The 19402-nt window shown below is 40.7% G+C and overlaps 1 protein-coding gene across 1 annotated transcript in view; it reads right to left on the bottom strand.

Moving 5' to 3' along the window:
- Window positions 1–19402, bottom strand: part of myripb (myosin VIIA and Rab interacting protein b) — a gene marked incomplete at its 5' end in the record, with an annotated part of 85383 nt that overhangs the window by 9683 nt on the left and 56298 nt on the right. Inside the window, 5 exons of the mRNA XM_079234070.1 lie at window positions 1617–1778; window positions 2519–2599; window positions 2924–3021; window positions 3989–4069; window positions 13403–13539. Of these exons, the coding sequence (XP_079090196.1) occupies window positions 1617–1778; window positions 2519–2599; window positions 2924–3021; window positions 3989–4069; window positions 13403–13539 (559 nt within the window). The remainder of the gene's footprint in view (window positions 1–1616; window positions 1779–2518; window positions 2600–2923; window positions 3022–3988; window positions 4070–13402; window positions 13540–19402) is intronic.

Genomic DNA, 19402 nt, shown 5'->3' with positions numbered 1-19402 from the left:
ATATATAGTAATTACATAATATAAAAGGAGAGGACTTGGCCCATCTGACTTGTCCACTTCCTGTCAATTCTGTTCAACTGTGGCTGTGAGTCAGCAACCTCATCAGCAGATGGAGCTAGAAAACAACTAAATAACAAGGCGGACAGCAGAGGCTCTGTGTGTGTGTGTGTGTGTGTGTGTGTGTGTGTGTGTGTGTGTGTGTGTGTGTGTGCGTGCGTGTGTGTTGTGATCATGAAATAAAAATAATAATAACAAAAATTGCCAGTCCTTTCATTGGCAAGTGACTAATTTAAGTTTTCTGGTTAGATTATTGTTGGATTAAGATGTGAATCGATTTTAGATGTGAATCGAAACGTTAATGCAGATTTAGAGGCTGCTCCACTGAGAATGAAAGGAGCAATATAGAGGGGGTTTAAACCTGATTCAGGTGCACAAACACACTAAAATCGTTTTGCTGAACATTCAGTCTTGATCTTGATTTAACATCAAGTGAAAGGACTGATGCAGGTACATGTGTGTTCGAGTATAGGCTGAGCTGCCTAGGGGACAGAACAATCTGAGAAAAACAAGATCAGTTCTTACAGTGGGTGGGGTGCACCGTTAAGATTACCCAAAGGATCAATATTAAGGCAGCACAGATTTTAGTGTGCATTTGCGTGTCTTAGCGAGTGTGTTTGCAGAGTGCTGATAAACAGAGCCTGTCCCATGGCGGGCCGAGCAGCTGAGGGGGATCCCATCGTATTTCGCGGGACTTTGATCTTTGCTGAGTGAAACAGTGGGTAACAGAACGTCGATGTCAGGGGAGCGCAGCTTTGATGCTTTACTCTCACACGGGATGATGACAAATCTCCACGAGTCCCTGCCTACTAGCAGCACAAACCACTGCCAGGTGTGCGTACATTGCATATTTGTGTGCATGTGCTCCGGTGTGTGCTATTTATCTCTGTTTGTTCCTGTAACCTGGGTGTCAACACATTGTGTGTTCTTTTCTCAAACCTGCAACACTTTAACGCTTTACTCAAACTCAAAAGTTTGCCATGTCCAAGCAATCCTCTAAATTAGTTGCTTTGTTGTGTTTATACTTGTTTTGTTGGAATATGGATCTAGTAAACTACACATCATGGTGATTTTTAGAGAGTATATTAATACTGCATATAATAATTAAATGTGCAACATTTCATGAGAGTCAAACCCCTCACCACTGGCTAAACAGAGGACATCAGGAAAAGAAAGACACCAAAATACAATGCTTAACCAGCCCACATCGGCACCACATATATGTGCTACTAAAAACTTACAGTGATTTCCTGCCAAAAACAACATTCCTGTGTCTTTTAAATCTGGCAAACACTCAGACGGCGGCTGGTCCACCCAGTGGAACACATACCAGAACACAGACAGAGGATGATTATATCGTGTGCTGTGAAATGAAGTGAGAACACCAAACCGCCGTTCTTTAAACACATGGCGCACGATAGAAGAACAAATGCTTCTGGCCAACACTCGACATGTCTACACCCACTGACACGACGGGGCACTTTTGTTTTGACTGCAGCGGATATGGATGGTATTTGTTTTTTGTTCTTTTTAGAGTTCGAGCGGAGGCAGAGACTGACCCAGAGAGAGTAGGAGGTTTTGAGGGGTTCCTGTGGTCCGATGGAAGAAGCTTGAGGCTGAGGCGGAGAGGGGAGTTCACTGGGCTGGTTCAGGGACTGAGTCTGAGGCCAGACAAAGTCATACTCTGTCTGCATCTCTGAACGCTTCCTCCTCTGGATGATCTGGGAATGAAAGGAGGGAGAAGAAGAAAGTGAAATTAGAATAAGTGAGAAAGCTATGAAAGAATAAATTAAGCTTTATAAAATTGAGAAAAAAATCAGAATCATTGCAAATTGGAACATGAAAATGCAATCCCATTAGAGCATTTTACATCTACACTTAGGCACGAATAATGTGCTATTATGGAACTTTAAAACCGATAATACAGAATTTTCATGTAACATTATGCACCAGCATCCTCAAAGCGAAGCTAAAATGTTGAATTTTTTCCTTTCACCTTGAAAGACTTGATGGACAACCAATGTTAATTCTAACTGGAAAGCATTCACATAACGGACAAACTTTACTTTGTGGAAGCAAATTACAATACTTGATGAAAATTTAAGCGGTTGTCATTTGAATCTTAATTCAAACTGGGATATCATATTCAAAGACATGCTTTTCTCAAATGGTTCTGCGTTCTCAATGTCAAAAGAAGAACATAACTTTAATTCTTTGATTTCCTGTGCCTTCTCTATTTCAAAATATAATATTAATGCAAATAATTAATAATAATAAATTTAACATGATATTGGTCGACTAATCTGTCAGTCAAACTGTCAAAACGAAGACAGAGGTGGGACCTAGCTCAAAGTATTACATTTTCTAGTGTTTATTTACATTTGAATAAGGTTAACTGAACTTTCACTAAACTTTAAAAAAACAAAACAAAAAAAAACAAATAGAAACGTACTCAACCTACTTTTTGTACAATTGTTGTGGCAAGTTCCTCTATGAGCTCCTCTTTGTGGTCCTGCAGATACCGAGCCTCATTCTGCTTCTCCTGCACACACGCGCACACACACACACACACACACACACACACACACACACACACACACACACACACACACACACACACACACACACACACACACACACACACACACACACACACACACACACACACACACACACACACACACACACACGCGGTTCAAAGTGACTGAATTACCAGCAGAGAGAAACCATGACTGCATCCCGCTGATACTGAGAGGAGAGACGTAAGAGGCCATGACAGAGAAAGCGAGATAGAAAAGAGGGGCAAACGGAGAAGAGAGGAGGGAAAGAGAGAAAGAAAGGAAGAAGAAACAGAGGAGTGTCTCACCAAGCTGTCACTGAACTCCTCCGCCTTAGCGATGGCCTCCTCTATAGCCTCCTCAGCAACACGCAGGGCGACTGTGAGCGTCTCTGCCATACTGTGTCCTGATATCACACACGAGCCTCACATAAACATTTCTGAGATATTTCAGCTGTGTAACAACCCCTTCGTCCTCTAACACACATTCCTGCCGCTCCCTTTAATCTCTGATCAGGCTATTGGCGGTGGATTTACATGATGGGTAATGTAAGTGGCAGGTTTTGACGAGGAAGGAGAGAACATGCGGATTAGAAAAGATACCTCCGGTTCTGCTGCATCCATTTTTATACTTCTTGTATGTGTTATAAAAGTGCCGTTCTAAATAAGATGGAGAATTTATTAACGTAGAATAAACTGTCCCTTAGAACAGCACAGTTTAATGGAAACACAGACCCTCCACACACACACACACACCCACACACACACACACACAGTGTTTGTTTGTGGGATTCTCAAGATCCGCCATTATCTAAATTGTATATCTCGTTGCATAAACAACTCATTATTACTGGCAATTTAACAACAAACAATTTAAATAAGCTTCATCATTAGATTGGGTCTAATGTGGTTGTTTGACATTTTTATTTGCGAATGAAGAGGTGGGTTTGCACAACTAATGGCATGCGCCATGTGCATGTGTGTCTAAATGTGTTGTCTGCGGTGTGTAGGAGGCTATCCTTTTATCTGCGCGTGTAAGTGCATTTGTTCAAGGCGGCATGTCACTGGTTTTATGGGTATCTTGTGGATTTATGTGTGTATGTGTGTAAATTGGAATATGTGTGTAGTTTAATGATCAAACAAGAACCATTGATCTGTGTTTCAATTCACTTAAGTGTTGTGTAGCACTGATGTGACACCAAGCATCCCCTCAAACAATTAATGAGCAATAAACATAACAGCTCAACCTTTTAAGAAAATGGAAAAGAGGAGAAATGCAACCTTTTAAAAATAGTTGATTATACTGAAATTGTGGCTGAAATGATCCGCTTGCCTGCCACAAAAACTCTGCCTGTTCATCAGCGCATCGCTCACCTTCACTCTGTTTGTAGAAGGCGGAGTCGCTCCCATAGATGCTGCCATCGTTGTCGTTGCTTCCCTCGTGAACGCTGCTTTCTAAAGGGGTGGAGAGGAAGACAAATTAAGTCTGAGGATGAAAGCCTTCAAACTGACGGCTGTTACAGAGATGCAAATATTCAGCTCAAATCATACCATCATAATGTAACTGCATATTTACACTGTTGCCACATTAAAAGTAGGTTACACTGTACACAATGCCCCGAAACAAACCCCCTTTTTGTACTCTTGTCAACTGTATTCCCAACTCCATTTTGTCAATTTTATGGTTTTGTTACTTCTTTCCCTATTGTGCTTTCAAAAAACACAATAAGAAATGACATGACAGTTGAAAGAAAATGATAATTCCCTTTGCCTTTCAAACTTGTCACATGCTGGCACATATCATAGGCATATTCAGTGCACATGAGCATCACTGTGTAGTATGGTGTTTTCTTTATAGCTCATTCAGGCCAAGCCTCTTGTGAGATAGTGCTATATTTGTGTCTTTTTCAAACAAACTAGAGACTAGAGTTACAGCGAAGAGACATTCATATCACCCAAAATGAAACATTTGTGATTATAATTCTGAGACAGGTCTACTTAAAGAGCTGTGAAATCCCAGAGAAGGTGTAGTGGTTATAATATCTCCGCCTTCAAAACCACATATTCCCTTAGTGGCCCATTAACTCCTGTTAGACATCTCTCTTGTGGTTCGCATTTATTCTGTGCATGCTCATGGTCCAGCTGTTAAAATGAAGAGTGTAGATGGACGTGCAGCTTATTAGAAAGACATACTGTCAGACAAAGCAAGCAGGAGAGGGTTTTGCCAAACCACCAAGGTAGAATATAACACTGGAATGAGGGAAGTACTCTAACTGCACACACTCCAGGTACATTTTCATTTCATCCCCTGACCACAGACCATACCCACTCTCCAACATGGCTGCTCCAGACAAAACACAAAGAACACCCTGGCTCCGGTTCCACCTCTGGTCCCTACTTTAGCTCCTTTCCATTCACAAACCAGAGCCAAAACCAAACCTACCCTATCCCAAGCCCGGGCCTTGTTCCAAAGCTTCGGCCACTGCTGCTGACAAAACACAACCACAACCAAACTCCATGACTCCTGAATTGGCCGGTCGCCTCGCCTCCACCATTAATCTAGTTGACGGGGTCCTGTTGCTACCTACTCCTGTTGGACCGGCTGCAGCGTCTGGCTGAAAGCACAGAGACAGTCGAAGGTTCAGGGTGGTTTGGTGCAAATCGGTCTTTCGAGCAGCCAGAGCCGCTCCCCGATCTCTGCCATAGCTCACTGTAACACCACAGTGATCACTCTTCCACACCACAATGTTGCCATTGGGTGCATTCTTGGTATTTCCCACAATTATACCTACCAAAATACATATTATGTTTTGCATAAAAGAGCAATAAACTTCATCAGAATAATTTCAGATGGGGTTTAATGGAACCAACACATGAAAGTACAAAGTCAGGCAAACAAAAACAAATACGTCAAAAATCAAACAAGCTGGCATTTTCTTTTCTTTTTCCCCTTGACAGCAGCAGTAACACAGCCAGCTGTCAAATATGTTATACTATTTCAGCTTTACTGCAAGATGAACTGCTGTTTGTCAAAGAACTGCAAAGTCTTAGTGCAGGGCCTGTGAGTCAGCAATCACAAACTCTCACATTACTTCACAGTGACATGCAGTGACAGGCTGTAACTCAACCAGAAAAGACGTTAAACAAATAAATATATTTCCCCACTAATCTAACTTCAGGCAAAATCTGCCCGAAACAGTAGCTTCATCCCACCCTGTGTATCTCCATTCACAGGCCCGGTCCTCCCAGTCGCAGCATGGTGTAACACGTCCGCAAACCATTACGCGCTCCACCCGTCCTTCACTCCCAGAGTTGTCTTTACTCTGACTGAAGCCGCGTTCGACAGCGCTGTACTGTCCTCGCTTGGTTAGAGCTGAATTATAGTTCCTGGGAGTGTGGAAGGTGACAATGTGTGGGGAAATTACCTGCAGCAGCTCAGGACAATGTAGACACAAAAGGACTGCTGTCAGAGAAAGTGAGCCGCCTCACAAGACTCACATACATACAGACAGGTGGGCAGCTCCCCCGAGAAAGACACAGTAAAGCTGTAACACATGTACAGAATAAGAATGCTCCTGAGGATCTGTATCAGGTTAATTCATCGCACATCGACAGCAGCTCCCTGTTTACATTGCAGCGTCAACCTCTGTCACAACAGCCTGTCAGCAAAATGGCCATCTGTGAGATGGACAAAAAAAGTGTTGCTGTCCCCTGTCAGTCATTCGGATGCAGATGGCAGCAAACAGTCCTGTATGTGGATCATGTATCAGCAGGAAAATGTACTAAACATCATTTAATTATCTCTTTTGTTTCATTTAGTTTGTCAGACGCAGTGGTCAGAGGTAGTTTTGTACTTTTACCCAACTGGATTCCAAAGCAACATATTTTACTTTTTCATCACATTACCTGACAGCTAGGGCTATTAGTATTATGCATTGGTATAGACTCGACTTGTAATCTGTAAATATGTTTATTCAGTAGTGGTGTCTGAAATATCGCATGTGACCAGTGATAGACGTATTTAGATACTTTACTTAAAGCTGCCATTATAAATATTTTTTATATTAATAAAATATAATGACAATGTGTATTTGAAAAGGCTCGATTGAGCCAGATGGAATATTTTAAGCACCACTCTGGATTTAACATCTTTACAGCATTTCTAAGATGGCAGTGATCACCAAGGGGAGGCACCAGCTCATGGTTTTGTCATTCTTTTCCCTAACGCCTGCTGTTCATCCATGAGTCATATATGACAGGGCAGCATGATACAATGACTAGTGGGACACAACAGAGGGATAACTTTGTCTTTAATTGGCCCTTATTGGCACTGCTGCCTTGTCGTTACAGAGTTGATGGAAGGTCAGTGTGAGTCTCAATCCAATACATTCCTTCTCACGTCGAACTTGTGTATTTTCTCCTCATCACCATCATCTCACCTTTGTCCCTTACCATTTGCCACTACGCCACTCAGGGTTGAGGAGGAGGAGGAAATGGCTCGATATCGCCATGGTAACCACACAGACGACAGCGGTGGTCTACATCTTCAAGGGTGTCTGAGTGAGTGTGCATGTGGGAACTATTTGTTTTGTTTTGTCATGATGACAAGCAAATAATTTTGGTTTCATAACTGTTTTTTGTGGAAGATAATTTGACACAATTCAGACCCTCAAATAAAATAGATAAATATAGTAAACTAGAGGGAGTTATTCAGGTTTCACCCATCGATTTAAATATCACAAAAGACAGGCCACTCGCGCAGCTCTATGGCTCTTAAATATGTTGAACCCAGTAAAGAATAAAACAAACAAAACCTGTTTTTGTCTCCAATAATCAAACAAAGAAAAGGATTGGAAGCAATTTATTATGTCCGATTCACCTGGGCTTTACATCTCTAAAGTGTGGGAGGAAGACTTGTTCTCTGTCTCCAGTCTGATATGAGCTCACACTTTTTCCTACCTGGAAGGCAATATGCTGCTCTGCACCCTGGAGGTGAGCCTTCAACACCTCCACCTGGGTCTCACTGTCCTCCAGCTGCTTGGCCCACTTGTTGGAAACACAGGCGGATATAATCAGCTTGAAGGTCATAGATTAGTTATAATTTGACTCTGATCAACTTTATTATGGCTATGAGTGTTCTAAGTTGTCTCAATCTAAAAGTGGTGTGCCACCTTCTGAAATGAAATGATTCTGTGAGATTCTCAAAAATCATTAATCACTTAATCTGTGTAAATCTTTCTTGACAGAAGACATTTTGTAGTCATGCAAACAATGACTGTCCTCTCTACAAAGTGCCTAATTTGACACCATAGACTGCTATTTGCATCCCATCTTCTACCAACAGTCTTTGTTTCAGTGCATATTAGCAAATGTTAGTATTTTAACACTCTTAAGTAACATGCTGAACATGCTAGACTAAACATTATATGAGCTAAAACTATTTAAGACAAATGTTGTACTTGATTAACCATCAGGGAGGAAACCAAAAATGTAATCTTAATGTATCACAGGTTCGGGAAAAATTAAATATACTCAACATCTCGCAGTTGTAACATTGCACCCCTCTGTTCCTCTCAGAGCTCTAACAATCCCACCACTCAAAAGCGGCACTCTTCAGTCCAGGTGTAAAATTAGACCACTGAACGTAGAGTTGAACAATATGGTGTGATGGGACCACTTGAACCGTAAGAAATAAGAAAATCCTTTTGCAAATTGCACATTCAATGTAGGGGCTAAGTTGAGTGAAATAGAGTGTCATAAAGAGAGAATATGTGGAGAAACAGAGGGAACTAACAAAAGACTGTATAAATAAATGAGCCAGTAAAGTTCCACTTAGAGCTGACGTTCCTGAAGTGCCAGCAGCAGCAGCAGGAGGAGGAAGGAGAGTCCAGACGGTTTCCTTTCAATTACAATGCTGCATCTGGCAGCACACGCAGTCTCATAAACAACGTCCTCAGAACAATGGCTGAACTGACAGGGTGTCTGTTCACATCCCGACAGGCTGGGCGATAGTGGAAAGTAAACAAACGATTAATACGTCTCTTTTATTCGGGAGATAAGAGTTTTACTCGTCTTTTAGTGGAGATGATGCCAACGTAATTTAAATCGGCCATAAAATGAAAATAGGGTAAAACTGCCCTCTTTTGAAAAGAAGATTTAAAAAAGAAAATCCATAATACAGACCTTTCAGTTTGTGCTTGCAGCATTTAAGTGTGTCTGTGTGCAGAAATGAATTGTTCCCAAGGCCATCATGGCTCTCAAAAGTTAAAATCATGGAGGTGGAATGTGAAATGAAGGAACGAAAAAATGGTTTTAGTAATTACCAATAGGTTTTAGTACTTCATTTTTACATTTCATATTGCAATTACTGTCACATGTGGGCCACTGCGCCTGACTTGGGATAATCGTTCTATCTAGTGCATGAACCGAGGCAAGAACAATGCTGCAGAAAACCACCCAGAACGCAGCGTGTCGCAACAGAAAATGAAAAACTAAACATCAATCCCACACAAACCATTGCATGAAACATAAAACAACAATTTAGAGCTCAATTATTGAAAGATCAATGTCGGACTGGGTGACATGGCAACATTGTCTTCCGTTTCCAGCAGATGTGAGGAAGTGTGGGATGTAAGTATATTACTATTAAAAACAACACAAATATTATTATAAAACAATGGCTGTTTCTCATATCTATCTATCTATCTATATTTTCATTCAGTATCTCAGACTTCACGTATGCCCAAATGAACGTGATTCAGATGTGATTGTGAACACAAACTACAGACACAATCAGGTGTAGCTGCTGAAGGTCAGCACTTTCAGTACATCTCCTTCATTTGAAACACATTTGTCCAGGAATGCAGGCAAGCTGATGAGCATGCATAGTTTTCAGTACTACACAAACTCATGATTCAACTGATCCATATCAACTATCGAACCACCAAGTGTCCTTTGTAGGAATACAACAGATTAAAAAAAACTGCACAGGTGAAAGAGTACAATAAAAACAAAGACAAATTAGGTTGTCTTTTTGAAACATGTCTTGCCAGGTTATCAAGTGCATAACTGCATTCTCTGATGCTTTCAGGTGTGGTTGAGTCCAACACACAGAAGGACATAATCTCTTCCTTTGTTGTCCTACTGAAAACACGGCCGCAGCCACAGAAAGCTTCAAAAGACGGCAATCTCTCTCTCTCTCTTTCTGAAAAATGGGACAACAGTAATCCCTCGCTTGAAATTAATGAGATTTAAGTGTCAAAAATAAAAAATAAAGTCAGGATTCCTGCTTTTGATACTTCATTGCATTGCATTCAATGGAAGATTGTATGATTTTATACCATAAAACCAGACTGGAGGTAAAAAAGGATGAACAAAACTTACACTTTGATGAAAACCATGTTTTAAAAAAAATACTACGTCGTTATGAAGATTTCAAGGATTAGTCAGTGTGCCTATACCAATTTATCAATGTGGAAACAAACACACTACCTCTCAGATCAATTTAAGAGAGAAGGGTATAATGCACAAGTCACAAATGTTTGCACTAGTCCAACAATAAACTTATTGTATAGAGTCAGAAAAGACAAATACCACACTGGTAAATATAAAGTTGGAGACAAATGCTGAATACTACGTGTTGTTTTTACACTTCGGTTAAGCTAGATTGGGCAGAGTAAGGCCAGTGTTTTCCTGTTTCCACTCTTTATGCTAAGCTATAAGCTAACCAGCAGCTGGCCTCAAATTTAGCCAACAGACAGTGACTAGCGTTAAGTAGTCACAAAAAATGTGCTGAGACACGTGTAATGATTCTTTAATTCTATCAATTTACTTCATTTGAAAAAGTATTCTTACCTCAATTGAAAGAACTTTTTTTTTCCGCCTTTAACCTTTTACCACCACACTATAAAGCTGCTCCACTGTAACAGGCAGCCTTTAGTGCACTAACGGCTAAGAGTGGTTAGTGCAACAGTGTTTCACTTACTAATTTAATAGATACTCCGATCAGTGCTTGGCATCTGCCGATCCACTTAATGGGGTACTTGAATCAGTTAAGAAAAAAGTGAATTTCAGCTGCTTCAAGCAAAAGTGTATTGGATTATTCCATTCACTTTTTTTCTTCTCTGATGTGTTATTTGATCCTCTTTACATGCTTGTATGTGGACACACACACACACACACACACACACACACACACACACACACACACACACACACTTTGGTATTTGTAACAGCTCACATAGGAGCATTACTCCACTGGAGATGATGGACAGGACAGTACAAAGCATTTCCTCCTTGTTGTCTTCCTGTTGGTTTGAAGGTCATACATTCTCTCCGGGGATATGATAGATGTAAAACAGTCACATCTCTCTCACCGACTGTCATGTCATCTGGCATTTCACACTCGTATAGAACTGATTTCACAAGCATTGGCCTCTTGGTGATGATGAAAGACGTCAGCTTTACTAGCACACGTATAGAGGGAGCCTATATATTTCACATATGGTTGGCAAACGATTTATGAGAATGTTTTACATTCCTGCCGCTGTTTTTCTATATGCGTGAAGACAAAGGGCCAGTATTAAGACTCTGGCAGAGTTTTTATGCTACATAATAAAAGCTCCTTTTCTTGGAGAAAAGTAGACCAAGCGAGATGCTGCAACATCAGTCTGTTAATGAGCAACATCTTTATCTAATAGATTGTTCTTTCCAATCTAGCGCTGATTTACTTGCTGAAGTAAAATCTCATTATATTCAGTTAAATTGAAAGCACAGACTTTCTGATAGATCATGATAATCTCTTACTATTATACGCTTGTTCTAACACTTAACATATCCGAATATTGGCTGCAAAAGAGCTTTTGAAAGGCAATTTCTTTTAAATAAATCAAAACCTAATCATAGTTTTGGCAGGTCTAGCTAAGACTTATTTGACGTGTTCACAATCCCTTTTAATTCAATCTGATATATAACAGGGAGGGGTGGTTGAAAGATGAAGAAAAACAAGATATTCCCATGAAAACACACACAAGAATACATAAAGGAGAAAAACATTAGACGATAACTTAACAATACATCTTAACATCTCTCCTATACAAGCCAACAATATCTGCTTTTAGATTCAGATACACACAAGCAACATACACACATCCCAGTATATCCATAATCATATGGCAAGTCAGCTAGCCAGTTAGTGGGAGCGGCGTTGCGAGTATTTGAGAATTGGAAGCGGTTTAATCTGTTGGGCTCATGAGAGCTGGGAGACCAGCAGCCGAGTCGCTTAATCCTTCCTCCTCCACCCCAGATGATGTAACAGAGGAGAGGAGAGGGCTAGTAAGAGTGGAGAGGGATAGATGATTAGGTTGAGTAAAGTGAGGAAATAAATCAGAAAACTGCAGGTTTAAAAAGGAGAATCATACATCACAGTAGAAGCTATAACAACAAAAACTAAAATCCTAATTGTCCCGGGAAAAGCTTCCTTTTTAGAGTCCAATTATGTAAAATGGAGAAAATTAACTGTAAAATGTCAATTTAAATGTAAATTGAGCCATTACTGACTTTTAATACAGTACACCCACATTTGTGTTTTGTCTTTCTTACACTGCAGACTATAACAAGCTATATCAACAGTATTATTAAATCCACCTCAATGGTTATCGCTCCTCTTATTTTTTAACCCTGTAAAGACATGACAGACATTTACGATGGCTAGACGAGCTGTCTGCAAAAAGGAAAATGTAATAGTGACAGATTTTGCCAACTAGTATAATTGTAGCTGAAATCTCTACTGCGTGGGTTGCAAAGTTGCAGATTATAGAATAATACATAGTAATGTTCACAGTTTTTAACTTCAGTTGTGGTCATGGTGTATTCCTAAACATCCCCTCATCTCAACCACATCTAGTTCTGCCTCAAGTCTGACCTGATTTGTCCCCTCTGTGCTCCCTTCATCCATTTAATCCCATGTACCAGGCTTTGAAATAATGCCCAGTAGTCAGCAACAGACCGATCATGTTGCAGTAGGGTCAAAACAATGTTATCTGGATCGCGGGAGGCTGGATAAAAGCTGCCCTGGTGCTGCCCTGCACAGGAACAATTCACTAAGGATGCTAAAGTGGCCTGAGCCCCCCTAGGGTTTAACTGGCAGGACGGGTCCGCAGGGCAGCTCACCCGTAGTCTGTCACCACCATCACTGACACACCCACACCCACACACAGACGCTGACACACTCACACACAGAACATTCAAGATCACATGAGTATTTTCTAAATTTAACTGCAGCCATGGAAGACCGTGGTTTCCTCAAATAAATGTATCCACATTGTGATCAAATTAATTAAAAGGGTAAAGAGAGGTGAAAACACAAAGAGCTCCACTTAACAATAGCCCACCCTGAACATAAACTAGATGTGTGTGTAAATGAGTGTGTTTGACTCTTTGTTTCTACAGGCCAGAGAGAAAGTGATTAATTAAATCAGTCAGAGAGGGAACAAAATGTGTGAAACAAAGTGAGTGATCATTTATCAAAGCAAGCTAATTAGCTATCAAGAGTGCTTGTATGTGTTTACTACGACCAGAACCCGACATTTCAAATGAAGTTGTTTGAGGAAGTTATATTACGTCTCTGGCCAAACTGGCGTTCATCACAGCGTGGCACAACATTACAAGGAAAAGAAAAGCTGCGCTGCAATCAAAATGATGCAGACGATAATGGAAAAAATAAATAGAGAATGGCAATGTAACAAAGATCATGCATGGCTGATTACAAAGTACTTGAGATGAAGTTACCTGGGAGATCAGAGAGCGCTCCTCTGTCTATAATGTGCTTTCTATACAGAGTCTTCAAAACCTTGGCGCTGCCGAACCTCTTGAAGCGACTCTTCACGTTGTTATAATACCATTCAAGTGACTGTGTCCTTAAAATCCTGCAGACAAGAAAGAGAGGAGGAAGGGAGGAGGGAAGAAAGAAAACATGATATTAAGTCAAAAAAGAACAGATGGCAAAGACACTGGCAGGAATCACATTTTATTATAATAACACCAGGATTCAAACTTTGACTTCAAGCCAAGACTTCCATTAAAATCTGCTCAAGTCGAGTGTCTTTAAATTTATTAAAGTGTAGATAACCAGACTTTTTCAATGATTTTAAGAAAGAGAAGGATTTTGTAAGAATACAATTCAATAAAAAATGTGTCAGACAGGATTGTGGTTTTTTGTTGTTGTCATATTGACAGCTCTGCTCTTTGATTTAAAGCACATAATTGGCTTTTGAAGAAGGTTCACTCTCTTCTGGAGGCTGGATTGAAGATAGGAAAAGTATTTGTTTGTATCATTTTACCCAGCACCCAAGCTGTGTGTTGTAATGAATATGACAGCAGTTAATGCATAGGTTTTCAGATGTGATGTCACATCATTTTCCAGGCTTTTCCTCATTTCATGGTGCACGGCCGGTTGGTGCTTGAATGCCAACCAGTCAGACCTCAGGACAGGGCAGATGATTACATAAAGCAGTAATTCTAAATGGAGAGGGTTATGAAAAGCCCTCAGAAAAGCCCTCCCTTTGCACCAGCGTTGCATCAGATTGCATGAATCTCAGCCAACTTTATGTTGAATCGCGCGGTCGCTCCCGCTCTCCTTTTATTTTTTCACACCACTGATACTACAGTGAGGCTAAACAAACACACCGACAGATTTACTGTGCAAGGAGACAGAACCACACAACCATGCACAATTTATCTACACACTATTCATTCCCGTGAATACAGTTTCGTCTCCAGATACCGTATTCATGACAGCAACCATTGAGTGGTAGGAGTCTGTTATCTATATGTGTATTCTTTGTCTGGATATTTTGTGCATGAAATAAAGTATCTAAATACTGAAAGCCTCTGACAACTACTTTATTAGTGTATACACTCGCCTTAAAACACGTGGGTAACGAGCTTTTGAAGCAGTAGCACCAAAGCTATGGAAGGCTCTGCCTGCACCCCTACGGTTTGCTGATTCTGTGTCATTTAGAAACCAACTACAGACATACCTGTTTACACTGCTGTTCGGTTAAATACATGCTCTATGGCCTGCTTTTGATCCATTTTTATTTATTTATTGTTTTTATTGTGTATTTTATTGCACCGTCTTTTAATGTGTATTGTATTATGCTTTCTTAACTGCTGTAATGCTTTGGCCTCTGTTATCGTCAATTTGGTTTTATTTATGTTTTGTTTTTCTCGACTCCCATACAGCACTTGACCTTTGTCTGCGATAAGTGCAATACAAATACACTTTACTTACTTTACTTTAATCCCTCTGAGCTAGTGACTTTTCTCCACTTTTTAATTATATTTTTGTATACTTGTATTCACACATGGATATAACCAGGTAAATAGACATTTTTCATTGTCTTGTACAGTATTTGAAGAACACTATGTTTGGTTGAAACATTAGCAATAACATCTTTAAAAAATATAGCTGATATTGTATTCTCTTAGAATTAACCAATCCCATGAAAAAACTAAAATCTACTATCCTACAAACAAGTGATGCCAAAGCCTGATATAGTGTATTCTTCTTTGCCATAGTCTAACATTAAAAACAGTAGTTAACTTCACCACAGTGGCATGTTCCTTTATTACGATGAACACAGGCACTGTAGTTTATTTTGAGTTAGTAAGTCCACTTGCATGTTGATGCTTGTGTTCAATGAAAAGACTGGCGTTGAAGGTGAGGGTGGAAATAGCCGAGCTAATAAAGGGATCCTGAGCGCCCCTGAGGCTGCATGGGCTGCCACATCCATCCCCCTCCTTCTCAACCTCCCTCCTTCCTTCCCTCTCTTCCTCGTTCTCAGTGGATTTATTATCCTCGGTCTCTATCAGCTGGGCTGCTCAATGGGCCTCAGCTTCTTAATTTCATGCCACGGGTCAACCCAGTCTAGTCACTCTAATGGGGGCTGCCAAGCTCCAGTGAAGAGGCCCGACTCTTTATCTGTCTCTAGGCCCGAGGAAAAAGGCACTGAAATGAATCTGGAAGAGAAACGCAGCGTCCAAGTGGCAAACGAGGCAGAAATACAAATAGATTCCACCTGTATTCTGAAATGAGCTGGAGCGACCAGGAGCCATCCTATTCGAGGAGAGAGGAGGGCAGCAAGTATATGGTGCAGCTAATTTCATCTGAGAGGAATATTAGTTCTATTCAAATGAAGCTGTATGCCTGAGTAGCATGCATGGTCAAACTTGACTGGTTGAAGACCCCGTTATAGGGGTGAACAGTCATTTTCTCAAAATTCATTGTAATTTTTTGAAACACCGGGTGCTTGATTTAGGACATAGGTAGACAGAAGCAGGCTATTCTTTTCTAGCCAGTGACTGGGGATTTTGTCAGTGAAAAAGACGACAAAGTATAACGGGTTGTCCAGTATTGTCCCAGTTCCAAACTAGGTTTCCAAAGTCCTGGCAAATATCTGTAAAACAATCATATGTCCCGGTTCTTCATGTTCCGTTCCACTCATTATTATCTAACCCAAACAAACAATTCACCACATGTCTGAATTCAACACTTAAGTGTCTGTATGTGTATCAATCAATCATTGTGTCGCTGTCAAGGCTGTTCCTTTGTGACAGAACCTGCTCAATATGCTAGCGGCTAGCTGTCATGCCAAAGAGAAAGCTGCAGGAGGTTACTCCTTCCTTCGTTAAATACCCCACAGTGAAAATGCTGCATTCTGCTCACACTGCAAGAGGACATTTTTGGTCACGCATGATAGAGATGCCAATATGAAATAACAAATAAAGACAGCCGGAGCTGGCAGAGAATGCGTCAACCATTAGCCGGTAGCCAGCTCTCATGCATACGTTGGGTTTCATTTGAAAAGGTATTAGATAATCCATTAATATATTACACCAATGCGATCCTTGAGTTTTGTGCAGCAGTATAAAATGTCCCAGGAAATGTTCATTTTAGCATATTTAACTTAAATGCTTGCTTTAAATGTTGTTGCACAGTGGTTCAATGCTCTAATTTCTGTGCTTTAAACTATTTTGGCACAAAAACAGACAATAAGTAAATGCAAATGTAAACTCAGGCATCTGCTCCCGTCTGTGCCAGCTACACAAACTTGTTGAAATTAGCCAAGCATTCCCTTTCAGAGAAAAAGGAGAGGGATTTAGGACAGTGTGAGAGGCGTCTCGATGAATGAAGCATGACATTGCTTCCCTAGAGTGATCTGATCTAAAAAAGATAGAACGAAGGGAGGAGAGTGTAGTGGATAAGCAAAGGCTTTCAAGCAAGAGCTGCACTGCTGTGTGAGCTTTTGCAACACATATTTCATAATGAGGCTGGGAGATTCCCTGATGCTTGGCTGCTGCATGAATAAGTAAGAGGGATTCCTGTTGATGGTCTCCCGACACTGGGTTTACCCTTCCTCCATCATCACTTTGCCTTAGTTTGACTGCTAGAAACCAACGCCTCCTTTCTCATCTTCTCTCCTCTCCTCTCTTCTTCAGTCATTTTGCCTTCTATACTTCAGGAGATCGATTTGCACATTTAATAGAGAGCTAAATAAAATGTATAGAAGAATTTATGTGGGAGTGCAATAAAAAGTATCTGGCTTTGCCGAGTTCCCACCTCCCTTGGCAAAAGGAAACCATTAGCATAATTGACTTTCTGAGCCTTCTAATGAATTGGTTCAGCTTCTGTTGAGGCTGCTGTAGAGAGGGGAGCTCAGGGAGAAGAAAGACGAGTGGGGTTGACTTTAGCAGAACATCAAATAGAATCTTCTGAAGACTTGCAGAGTGACTGTTATTTTGTGTTGTTAATAAAACAAAACAAAAAATGAGATTGTTATCAGCTCTAGGGTTAGATCAAAGCGTCTGATGTTCGGGAAGTGAAAGCCCTCGAGTTGTGGGGTCTTAATGGGTGAAAAGCTGAAGGAGTTAGGATTTGTAGTACAGTCTTGCTTTCTTTATGAGCTCATTTTCCACAAATACAACTTTTCTGCACACATGAAAAACCTTTTTCTATATTCAAATGTTGTATTCAAATTACTACACAAAAGTATTATTAAATAAAGACAATCAGCGACCAAGACATATTCCAAAAAGACCTCAGAAGGAGTGAATTGGAAATTCTTATTCGCAAAAGAACAAAAATGGAGGTTTGGTGGCTAATTATAAGGGAGACTCTATACACATAGACCTACGACCATCACCACCAATAGGACAACAAGCCAAGATGCTCAAATGTTTTTTTACCTTTTGCAATATGCACTGCCTCAATCAATCTAAACACAAATCATCAAGGGTATACAAATATCCACCAAACAGAACATAATGAGTCTTCATGCAGATGGTGTGTAACTGTTCCTACAGGATCAACCACCACCCTCCCTCAGCTAACAAGCTAGTGACAAACGACATAACTAACAACTCCCATACAAAAAATGTCAACATTTACTTTTGGTTTTGCGGGGGCCATGAAAAGCGTTCTCCTGGACAAAAGTCCTGTGCTTGTTTGTGATTGTTTTGCATGTACATTGCAGAGTTTCTGTTTGAGCTGTGCTGCCTGTGTTGCTACACTACAGCACTAAAAACAGTCCCTTGAAATATATTCAGTGCTGGCCGAACAGGCTGAAGGACAGAAGACAAGGTCATGGGTCAATTGCTAAAAAGCCCATGAGATTTTCAGCAAACCTTGGCACAGCCTCTAACCTGTCGGTATGATTTAAAACAGCGTCGGGTTAGCAACAGGCAGGACAATAACTCTCTCACAGCAGTGGTCCATACATGACCTTTCCATGAAGCAGCTAGAAAGCTGATCACATGCATGCACCTCTGTGATTGACATTCAGATGGGCAGAAAGGGTAATATAAAAAGATATCATCCTGCATACGAAGGTGGCTAGAGATGTTATTGTGTCTCTCTTCTCTTATTTTCTACCTTCTTGACTTGTGCGCTCAAATACCGGCAAAATGTTGCATGCAGCTCATTAAGAAGATCAATGAATTTGAGACGAGGACTTTTGTTTTGAGAGAGGGTGTGTTTTTTTACAGTGAATGCACATAGAAGCAGGGTCTATAGAAAACCCTGTCTGTTTCTATTTTCCATTTTAACCCAGCAGTTGGCAAACTCTTTGATGCACAGTAGAGGGTCATTAATGAAGAGACCCGCCGTATGACTGGAGATACATTTGCATGCCACACAGCGGTTTAAATTTGCACCATTTTCATTGTGTTTCTGGTACACTGCAGCATTTGACCTGTACAGCTACTGCAGGTTGACGACGGGGTATTCTGCTTCACTTACCTGTGTCTTTAAAAAGTCTAAATTTAGGAGCAGCACAGCTGCAGGCAACGGTCAGGCAATTTACTCCACCATTCCTTCCTCCTACAGCGCTTTCTTTCAAGACCCGAAGCTGTCAACTACTCTCCCTCACTCTCTCTGTCTGTCTTCTCCCCTGTTTCTCTCCTCTGCATCAGCCAGCTCTTTCTTCAGACCTTCACCATGCAGGGTGTTACAGATGACGGCATGTGGGCGAGCCCGTAGCACAGTATGGGAGATGAGTTGCATTGGGACAAAGTGCTCTCAGACATAAGTAGAGGGACCAAAATGAATTACAAACTGCTCACACTGCGTATGACGTGAGTGTGCCACCACTTATACACTTCCGATACTGATTCTCAACCAGTTAGTCAATGAAAAGTAGGATTAGATATTGACAAAAGTAGGATTAGATATTGACACTTAAAAAAACAAAACATGACAGCTAAATAATCAAACTTTTCTCCACTGAATCT

Source organism: Taurulus bubalis (genome assembly GCF_910589615.1).
Source record: "Taurulus bubalis genome assembly, chromosome: 18".
Taxonomy (NCBI): Eukaryota; Metazoa; Chordata; class Actinopteri; order Perciformes; family Cottidae; genus Taurulus; species Taurulus bubalis.
The sequence above is the reverse complement of the archived record's forward strand: the minus strand, read 5'-3'. Positions and strand labels throughout refer to the sequence as shown.